General features: G+C 36.3%; 1 protein-coding gene across 1 annotated transcript; it reads right to left on the bottom strand.

The window, feature by feature from the left end:
- Positions 1-1,617: 1,617 nt before the first annotated feature.
- On the bottom strand, positions 1,618-7,643 carry LOC102708955. Its single transcript, XM_006664824.2, has 11 exons — positions 7,471-7,643; positions 5,140-5,523; positions 4,989-5,072; positions 4,759-4,896; positions 4,393-4,674; positions 4,149-4,281; positions 3,900-4,062; positions 3,683-3,811; positions 3,407-3,601; positions 2,940-3,062; positions 1,618-1,961 (listed from the first exon to the last, which is right to left on the bottom strand). The coding sequence occupies exons 2-11, from the start codon at positions 5,408-5,410 to the stop codon at positions 1,848-1,850; spliced, it is 1,632 nt and encodes a 543-aa protein (XP_006664887.2). The 5' UTR covers positions 5,411-5,523; positions 7,471-7,643; the 3' UTR covers positions 1,618-1,847.
- Between the last annotated feature and the right edge of the window lie 3,596 nt (positions 7,644-11,239).

The following is an 11,239-nucleotide window of genomic DNA, read 5'->3' as shown; positions in this document are numbered from 1 at the left end:
ATTATCGCCGAGGCCACACATTGCAGCATACAATAGAGAAATTATGATAAGCCATGTAACATAGTAGGTACAAGATAAAAATGTATATAAACACACGAATAGCACAGATCACAAATGACATAGACATAGAACAACACATAGACGACATAGAACCAATATGGCAAGATCAGAAGGAAGACGACGAGGACGATAATGTAAACCAGGTCTAATGGGACATGTAAGACCCACGTGTATTTTATGGTTGAGTCTAGTTCAAATAAATGACCTAAATTTTATTTTACGGTGAAACTTAGTTTATTTTGTTAAACTAAAGCTAACCCTAAATTACCTATGGATCGACTCATACCTATCCTTAAGCGTTGAGGAGTGGGACAAAAGCCTTCGTGGAAGAAAAATCAGTCAACTCAGCTCAGACGCTGGTTGGTGCTCATTAGCGCGATGCAGCAAGCACATTGGCAGGTTGATTGACTGCTCATCCAGGTTGCCCGCTATGGCAATGTATGTGAGGGTTTTCGGGGTGGAGGTGAAGTTGGGACCACGAGACAAGTTGCTCCATCAATTTCTTGGCACACGTGGCCTTGTCTTCCATTGGGATGATGCATGATCGTTGCTTCTTTCTTTTCTAGCCGATCGAGCGCTCTTTCCAATCTCACTTCCTCGTCTAGCGCCATTATCTTCCTGTACGAGATCTTTCTGGCTGAGAGTTCATGATCTCCTTCAACTTCACCTAGAGGGCCAGACGTGGAAAAGCACTAAGGGGGTTGAGTACAGACGTTGTTACTGTGTACCGTGTGCTCGGTGGGTCTCCCAAAGGGACTGATCGGTGTTTGGTGAGACATTGGTGCAGTTGTTTCCATTGTCCTACAAAAGGTGAACTCTCCAGCTGCGGTTGTTGTTGTAGTACTTTTTGCTGCTTTGAGAAATTTGTTGTTGCAGGGTGAACATGGGGAAATGCTAGATGTAGATACCATGCTTTGGTTTTGAAACTATTGTGGTATTTTGTGTCGTGTCACATTGCGTGCTCCCAACTTGTTTAACATTCATTTGCATTTCTAAATCTTAGGCGCACAAGAAGAAGCACTACTTGCAGCCGCAATGTCCTGCTTCCCACTGTCGCCAAAAATAGTAACTAAACCCCTCTCCTAGTTCTGTTGGAAACCCTTTTTTAGGTTTGCTTGTTTTGGAATATGTTTTGAGTTTCTGATTGTTCATCCACCCAGTTAATTAGGAGATTATTTGATCACTCTGTTTCTGCATCAAATTTTCTTAATTCTTAGTTATGTGTCTCCATATGTGCAATTGAAAGTTGTGATTATGTACTACATAAATAACTCCCCTTGTTATGTTGATTCATGTTCCTTATTGTATTTTGCTCATTGTGAAAACTTGAGTGCTCTTGTACAAATAGTTGTACTTGTACCTACAAACTGATTTGCTTGTTCCAGATCATTCAACATGGATCCTCAAAACATAGTAGACTTTAAGTATGTCTATGTTATTAGGTCTATCCATATGGGGTTTTATGTAGATCTAATCTTCACTTAAGAATGTTAGCTCCATTGATGTATACACATGATTGGACATCGTATGAACATAATGAATACTTCTACGGCAGATTAAGATAGAAAATGTATACTCCCCAATGGATCATTTCTGTTATGTATATTCATTATTATAACAATAGGAAATCTTCCTGCTCAGAAGTAGGTAATATAGCAAATATTTTTAGCATAAATGAATAATGTTGGGTACATAAGTGATTCATGTTTCTGTGTCTGTGTTTTCATGTTTTCAAATGCTCTAGGCCTCTAGCCTCCCAACAGCTGCAATTGCTACAATCGAACGTGTCACTTATCATCCAATGTGATGATTGTTGGAACTTGCCCATGGTTAACAAAATCAATCTTGTTTAGCCTAACGCAGCAAAGGACTTGTTCAGGGAGTTCATCTTGCTTCTGGGCCTGCATCATATGATAAAACAAATTGAACAATTTACATAGCTCTGAATTTTATGAACACACTCAGTTGACTGTTGGTTTATTTTTATGAATGGTTTTTTTATGGAATAGTTTGGTGAAAAATGATGTCTAAATGTACTAAAAGTGCTGAAAATAGTATCGGTTTGTACCGACATTACTGGTGGCTGATGACAGCATTTGAATGTTATGTAAGCTTCATCAGTGTTTATACATTTCTAGTTCATTTCCATTATCATGTTGCAACATCATTTAACTCCAAAAAATCTTGGGCTATATCTAGGGTTTACATTACCGAGTTACCGTGATAACCGGCCCTACCGCTAGGGTACGGTAGCGGTAGCCGGCGGTATCACCATATGAAGTATGGACAAATTCAAAAAAGTTGAAAATTTTCTAACCAAAAATCCTGATGATAGATATTGATTTGTAGAGCTGTTTGGTGAAAGATATATGCTAAAATCTCATATTTAACATGAAGTTCTAGGCCCTAACTGATTTGATGTAGGAAAAATAATTAAAAAACAAAACACAACTGTTCATGAAGGCCCGTGGTCAGCCAAATACGATAAATATCATCCTCCATCACTCCTCTGTATAAACAAGAATCTAAAGCCCCCACCCACAGAGACCAGTAGATTCAAATTCAAAATATGATACTCGATTTCGCTACGGTTTCACGGTTTCCGTGATAATCGTGTAACTATCGCCCCTACCACCAGGTCATGGTTTCAGTCAAAAAAACGGTGAAGGGAGCCCTGGATGTAAGACTGTTTTTCAACAGAAGTAGAGTTTTTCCTCATAGCTACTGTATTTGTGCAGTATTTAGTAAATTGGATTTTGTTCCTTCCTCAGGCTTATAATATTGAACGCAGATAAGTATATCAATCTTAGTGTATAGATAGCAGAAAAAAGGTATGAAACCAACTACATTTATGTTGGAATCTTGAAAGGGAAATTTACCTGGATGGTCAAACCAAGGTCAAGGATTCCAGTCTTCAGGCGCTCCCGGAATGATTCCAATCCCTTCCTTGCAATATAGCTGAACCGGTGTATATCAAGGTCTATCTCAAAGTAGTTCTCTCCCTGGTTATGCAGGAGATAAAATATTAACTTTGTGCAGTATTCTAAATTATTCTGTGCTAAATGTTATGAAATTCTTCTTGAATACTAGTGTTTTTTGGATGTCACTTTTCCTATTTAAGTATTTCTTAAAAAAATGATGTTCTGCCTTGTTCTGAAATAAGAAAGATATGATCAAAAGTTTTCAGGATCCATTATATCCTGTACACTACATTATGCTAGCAACTATTGCTGTGCAGTTTTCCTTTTGTGAAGGTATAAAAATAGATGGCCCACTTCAAAAAAATTATACTGGCTTTGCGTGCATTACTTATCATAATTAAATAAATATAAACCAACTTTGGCACCTCAAAAAAATTGTGTTGGGGCCGTGAGAGGACTGGCTTCTCATTATATGCTTGAACAAGCTTCCTCTCTGTGGAACTCAATTGAAGATCGTCTGGGTTAACCAGTCCAGCCATGATCTTTAACCGGTCTCTATAAGCAATCGTTGATTCTGATGCAAACCCTTTCACCTTTTCACTTTCATCCTCGATAAATCTCTGCCATAAGATACATTTTATTAGTTCATAGAAACAAATTCAATAAAGACAGTAGTAAGATTTTGAATCTAAAACTCCAACCATAATAGACTCCTTGAAATGCTCTGAAACCTCCTTGTCGAAGTACTCCGAGATTTTGAAGTATAGCACAAGGCTCAATCCTTCTCCATTGCTGTCTCCGAGGAACATAGCAGTAGGATAGGCGGGCATCTGTGATCAAAACAAAATGGGACCTTAGAATACCAGAAGATGATATATTTAGTAAAACTTAGCTAGTTTTTTTTACCCAATGACTTACCTGGATGTTAACAATTAAAAGTGACGGAAGCCTATCATGTGGTTTGACTTGTGGAAGCTCAATGTGCTGAGCGATGTGCTGAACCTTCTTGGGGCAGGCAAACAAGTCCACACCTATAGGATAATAAGCAGCATAGTTTGGAGCAGCACATTTCTTCTTGTCTCTGAAAAGATTGAAGTAGTAGGTTAGGATATGAATCGCATGTTTATTCTCATTGTTTAACACATTATTTCTGGATTTCTATCATACTTGAGGAAGGTTTCGCTCCTCAGCTTGAAGAGGGATGGATCAATCTGTGTCCAACATCCTGATGTTGACTTTTCTTCCCCATATATAATTGTTGTCCCTCCCTTCGGACGGACCACATATTTCTTTGATTCACCTACATTGAAACATAGAACATTAGCTGGATGTGAAGGGGAAATAGTTGCAAAGAGTCATCACATCATGTTATCTACTTGTCTTGTATGATATCTGGGTCACATTGACATACTTAGTTCGCTATCATCGTCATAGTCATCACATGATGTTCTCTTGTATGATAGCCGGATAACTGTTGACTTCTTCTTCGCTGGGCTTCCACCGGTCAACTGCTGCATCTTGTCATTGAAGCTGAAAGAGTGCAACAGCTTGCGTATGCGAGATGGGGTGGTGCACTCTTTGCTCTTCTCATCGACATCATTTTTCTCCTTCAAGCCCTTAAAGCTAAAGGAACTTGGTAGGCACCTGCTGGAGCACATTGCCATGCTTTGGCTCCTTCGGTCAGGATCATTACCTTTCAATGTGAGAATGCCAGAGAAAATTTAGAGGTGTTTGGAAGTATTTCAATGATATTCCTTTTAGGTGAAATTATTCTTACCATCATTTCTTTTCAGATACTGCTCTACAGATAATGTCATGGGCACACCACGGCACAAGTCTCCAATGCGGGAGAGTGCATCAGCAAAACGGGATGCATTCTCATTCTCATTTTCGCTCTCATTTTCATCGGGCCAATCTGCCGTATATCTTAAATCTTCAGTCTTGAAGCTTCCTTGACCGTATGTTTTCATATGAATACTCTTAAATGCTACAGTACGAAATTCTCACCTCCATTGACACTCTTAAATTCATCATCAGAATCATCCTCGAGAATGCTAACGGAATCAAACCACGCATCTTCTTTGCAGCAACCTACATAGTTACGAGCATATTAGGTTGATTCATCGACGCCTAAAGATCAGCTTCAGTTAGAGTTTACCATTGGAATCCCTCTGGCTGTGGTGCCACTGCATTTGTGTGAGGTGGAATGTTTTGGAATGCTCTGATTTTCCATGGTTTGATGATGTCTCAAAATGGACAACCTCACTCATTGAGAAGTCAGTCATGTGCCCTCTGGAATCATTCAACCTTGACTTGGGTGCCTCGGGCATAATGGATCGGGAACTAGTACGGGCTCTTCTTCCCTTCCTGGCATAGTGCCTTGCCAGTGGTCTCTGCTCAATGACAGACTTGGAAGCACAGGAACCCATGTGGTGACAACTTGTGTATGTACCAAGCTTTTGGGAAGTATGATACGTCAAGGTAATTAGCCTTCAGTAACAATTGATACAGTATAGAAGTAATCCCAAATTTTTGGCCTGATCTGTAAAGAAAAAACATATACATATGTTTTCAGCAAACATCAAACAATTGGGTATCTAGAAACAGAGAAGAAAAGTGTGGGGAATATACCAAGAAACTGCAACACAGAATGACGGGAACTCACGAAATACATCCAGAAAACCAAACAAAGCCAAGAAACTACGAGAGGGGAGGTGATGGAGAAGAAAGCAATTGTTCTGATATATAGTGGCGTGGGTTTATGATTAAGGGACAAGTTTGGAGAGCATGTGCTTGTTGATAAGATGAAATTCTGCATTATTTGATCATTACCATGTAGTATCAAATTATATATTCTTTTCACATGGAGTGGTATTTTGTAGTCTTAGGGGCCCCTTCAAACTTCAGAGAAGGTTCTTGCCCGGTTTGTATGATTAAGACAATCTCTAAGTTGAAGAAAAATATGGTTAATCAGGTATGTCTTGTACTATGGGTAGGGGGATGTTTTGCAGCACATATGGTTGCCATGTTTGCTAGGTCAGTTATTAGCATATAGCTGCATATGTTGAAGGAGTTGCAGGGTCGAGAAGCAAATCTCAGAGAAGCATTCGTGTGACAACCAGCAATGAGCTGGGAAGGATCGTTCGTTAGGTGAACAAACAGTAATGGGCAAACTATTAAGGGAATCATGGGCATTTTTATATGAATAAGCTAACCTAACCTATATTTGTTCAACAGGTGCCATGGTCGCACTCATGTATTCAACAGGATGTGAAGTACATTTACACACCCTAATTCATGTATTATAGAAGTAGTTTATGTTGTTGTGGAAAACTAAGTCCGGAATTGGACAAACTACAGAATTTGATCTTGTTGGATATATAGAAACAATTCGGATATTCCATCTTTTATGGAGAGTTAAGTAATCAAAGTGTAGGAAAAAAATATTATATTAAGAGTGCTTTGGTCAACTTATTAGTAGGACTAAAACAAAAAGGTGAATTTGGTTCTTTTAAGATTACCATATATAAAGAATGCTCGTCAATGAACTTGCAAATATAGGCTTATCTGCAACAGTCTAAAATGGAAAGAATAAATTGATTAGTTTTTCCGTGTGTCAATGTGACAATAATTGTTGGCGTTGTATTTTGATATCTTTCTAACATTTTATTAAAAAATAGTAATTCTATCTTAATGCTACACTGAAAGGTGGAGATAGTTGAAGAAATGAATTCTTGCAATTATATCCGAGAGCATTTTCATCTATGATTTACGACAACTATTTGTGAAACATCATTTGTCTTTTTACCATCTGTTTGTCGACGAACTAAAAATTAGGAGGATACTATGGCTATGTAAGAATCAATTTGATTAGTTATTAAGCCTATTGGGGCAAATTGAATGTAGTATACATCCTTGATTTTTTGTGAGGTGACTTGTGACATCTTTTCAATGAAGGTCTTTTTCAGGGGTAAATTGAATCAAAAGATGTCACTGATCGAAAAGATCAAGGATGTGGGCTCACTGAAAAGAATTGATTCATTAGATTTAATTTCTTTTCCCAAACTAAAATGGCCACTCGATTCTCTTTTTTCTCCTTATCTTAAATTTCTTGTAAGATATAAATGCTTAAATTCTATTCTATCGTGTGAAATTACGAAAATTTAATTTTTCCCACTTCATATAATGCATACCCAAAGGCGTTTCCCACCATGAAAATACACTGCCTATAATTCACATTTCAAACATGCATAATACAGCATTTATGTAATGACTATAGTTCTTTTGTCGTCTGTGCGATGTCTAACTCAAGCCTTATTGAACACATACAAATAGCGTGAATCAACCACCACCTAATTCAATTACTAAAGCAGAAGATTAAGGATAGTTGTCAGACTTGCTCAATTTTATTGCCAAACCATCATGTAGATACCCAAAATGTATGTTATGCGAAAGAGATGGGAGACCAAGTTACACGAGGGAAAAGAACCTTTGCGACTATGGGTAATGCCAGTCAATATAGCTTGCATGCATGTGTATCGATTCCCCTTCCACGGGTGGACCGCGACGGCGACGGAGGGCCACGGTGTGGGGGTTTCCCGCGCCTCTCCCGTACGCTGTTCGACGACAAACTGCCCTCGCCGAGGTTAGGAGAGGTTTGGTGGTAAATAGAGGCCGTAGGCACCAACAAAAAATGTCCCGCTAATTATCCTTGGTATTGCCCATATATAGTAGTTTTCCTTTGCTTGCATCCATGCTTGCATGTTGAAGGAGAGAAACAAGGCATGGAAGATGGCGGCAAGAATAACAAAACCAACAGCTGGATACACCTCATTTTACCTGGTTGCCATTGCCACAAACACCATACCCTAGCAGACGAACTACTTTTACTCATTCTACATATTTTATTCATCATTCTTTTTAAATTCGAAAGCTAAAATCATCTTCGTAAGATCGGATAGCTAGGATGGACTCCACATCTCTTTACATAGACTTTCCATATAGCAGTGACTTTCTAAATTAGAAATTACAAAATATCTTTCCAATTAGAAAGACTTTCTATATATTAGACTTTATATAAAGATAAATAATTTTTTAATCATAAATATATGCAAATATACTATGTATATCTTTAGAATCGAAGTTCAATCATAATTTTAATTACACCGTTGGAATACCGACAATGATACCAAGACAATAAAGTTCGTGATCAATGCTATACCACAGTTGTGTTAAAAATAGGAGGATCAATCAATGCTCTAGGACACTATTACTGGACGTCCAAATAGTCAAATCACTAACAATACTATCAGATATTAATCACTGATAAAATAGGAATGAGTATCTAGTGTTTCAGACATATTTTGTTAGCACCATGTTTTTATATGAAATAAGTAAATTTCTTCATCTATCAAATGACGCATCCCTATAGAATATATTTTAAATCATGGAAAGATATGTACACCTTCTAATAATAAAAACTAAAAACATAACTTCTCTCTGTTTCACAATGCAAGACTTTCTAGACTTGCCTAGATTAATATGGATACTAATAAATCTAGACATATATATAAATTATATACATTCATCAGTTAATGACTTTAGGAAAGACAAGAAAGTCTTACAATATGAAATGGAGGTAGTATATGAAATGGAGGTAGTAATGAAAATATCATTAATATTTTGAAACTAAAATGAACTCGTGTGATAAATATTTGCTATAAATTATATGATCACTTAATATTTGATTTAAATATCTTTTCATATAATATAAGAAGACACCAAGAAATTTGTTTTTAAACAAAAAATAAATTTAGACATGAGAATTGCATAGTTATTTTGTACTTTTGATATATACAACATCAGAAAAAATTCATTTATTATAGGAAGACAGAGAGTTGTATCTGATGCAACTCATGCTTGTATAAAGTGGTTTTCATTAAATTTAGCTTTATAGAGTTTTAATTTTATGTTAATATCAGATAATGTGAATAAATTATTTATTAAAATTATCCTTGTAATATGTGAACTTAATTTTATATTTTATAGTGATTATGAAATTAGAGTATCAATTTATTGTTGCAATGTTTCTAAAATTATCATATAAACAAGGCCTTGCAAATTCCGAGATTACCCTTCAAACTTGAAAACTCTTAATTTATTACAACGTGGTCCAACCTATAATTAAGTATACAAAGTTATAATAGTCACTATGTCTAGTGGTTTGCTACTATTTTGTCAGAGTTTGTTCAAATAATCAAATTAACAAAATCCCTAATAGACAAATAAATTCAAATGTTTGGTTTATATACAATTGTATTGAAAATTATTTATATTATTTTATTTATATTATTAAATCTAGGTGTAGCGTTACCACGAGTATATTGCTAGCGACAATGGTGGATTTGCCATGTGTCACCTCGTATTCAATATCATCACTGGCATCCTCGACCGTTTGGACCTCGACTACTCCAAGAGCGTAGTCCTAATCCCACAGTTGACTGATATTGATCTCTAAGGATCTTGACTCTACTCCAACTATGTCACGTGACATCCCGACCATCTAGACCTCTATTCCTCTCTTAACCCAGTCCAGATCCTCACCATTGACTACGGTAGACCTCAATTCAACTGCACACATAGAGACAAATTAACCAACCCTTTCCAGGCATAAATATTACAACCTGACCCACATTAGTCCCACGCACCCACGCCAATACCACAAATATTTCCAAACCAATTTATATTAATAAATTAATATTCTAGCCAATTGTTCATCACAGAATATTAATTATGACTATGATTTTACACACCATTCTCACATGCCCCCCTGACACATGCTTTAAGAGCGGAAATAAGTATCACGTTCCTGATCTCACCAGAATCATGATGAAGGTCTACTTGCATGTGCACAATAATTATTAGATTTTAATAAGAGATAATCTACTGTATACAACTAAGGCCCCATTCATTACCCCTTCTTAACGACAGATTCCCTCGTTTTTCGCGTGCACGTATCCCGAATGGTTAAACGGTGTGTTTTTTGCAAAAAGAATTCTATACGAAAGTTGCTTTAAAATTTAGATTAACTATTTTCTTATTTTTATAGTTAATAATTAATTAATCATTTACTAATCTATTACCGCGTTTTCTGCACCGGTTAACAATACAGCTGCCGAACGCAGCCTAACTTTGTTCCAGTTCAACGTTTTGCCACTGACTTTGTTCAGTTTTATAATATGCCATCATCTTTTGCTTAATTTCTGTAATTTACCATCATCATCCAATTACTCTCCATTAATACTAATTACTTTTTTTAATTACCGAAATACCTCTAGGACAAAAACTTCAAACTTTTTCCAAATATTCTAAAATTTTATATTATAAACATGAAACTGTAAAACATCTAAAATTTGACCAAAATGTTAGAAGTTGATATTTCAGATTTTTCTTCAAATTTTGAAAGTTTTTGATTTAAGGGTATTTCGGTTGTAATAACAAAAACAAACAGTACAAGCGGATGGTAACTGAACGACGATGGTAAATTGTAGAAGTTAAGCAAAAGTCGGTAGCATATTGTAGGACTGAACAAAGTCAGTGGCAAATTGTAGAATTGGTCCAAAATCGGTGGTACAGAATGTATTTTCTCTTATAATAACTACTCATATAAGTACTAAATAGAATGTCATTGGGGAGTAAGCTAAGTTGTTTTGAATAGTTTTGGGGAAAATGAGCAAAAAAATAGTTTAGGCAAAATATTTGATCTTGTACCAGACAGTTTTTGACAACAGATTGAGCCGGCTAGAATAGGTGCATTCAATTTTCGGCCACTGTCAAAGAAACTCACTTTACAGATATGCCACTCATGGCATATATGCCATAGACACATCGATTAATGTCACATGTATGAGTGCCAAATACTTAAATATCATACCAGAAGAACAACAGAAGTATCAGATTTGGAAAGAAATTAGTTTTCTACAAAGATTGAAACTATACATATTATCCGGAATTCCACACCATAATTTGTACTGAACGTAGAAGATAGGTACACAGTTATTTTTTTGAGGGGGAAATTGCAAGGATACCATTATAGTTTTGTAAAATAACTGCAAGTTATGGAAATGCCTATTACTTTCTCCTGTTACAGGCTGTGCAATTATGATTTGTTTTTCTTGATATAATTTGTAAGCTTTGCTCGTTACATAGTTTCATGCTTTCGATACCGTGGTGCATATGTGGCGCTAACGATATTGTAA

This window comes from Oryza brachyantha, chromosome 3 (genome assembly GCF_000231095.2).
Source record: "Oryza brachyantha chromosome 3, ObraRS2, whole genome shotgun sequence".
Classification (NCBI taxonomy): domain Eukaryota; kingdom Viridiplantae; phylum Streptophyta; class Magnoliopsida; order Poales; family Poaceae; genus Oryza; species Oryza brachyantha.
Note: the sequence above shows the minus strand (reverse complement) of the source record. Positions and strands in the feature narration are given on the sequence as shown.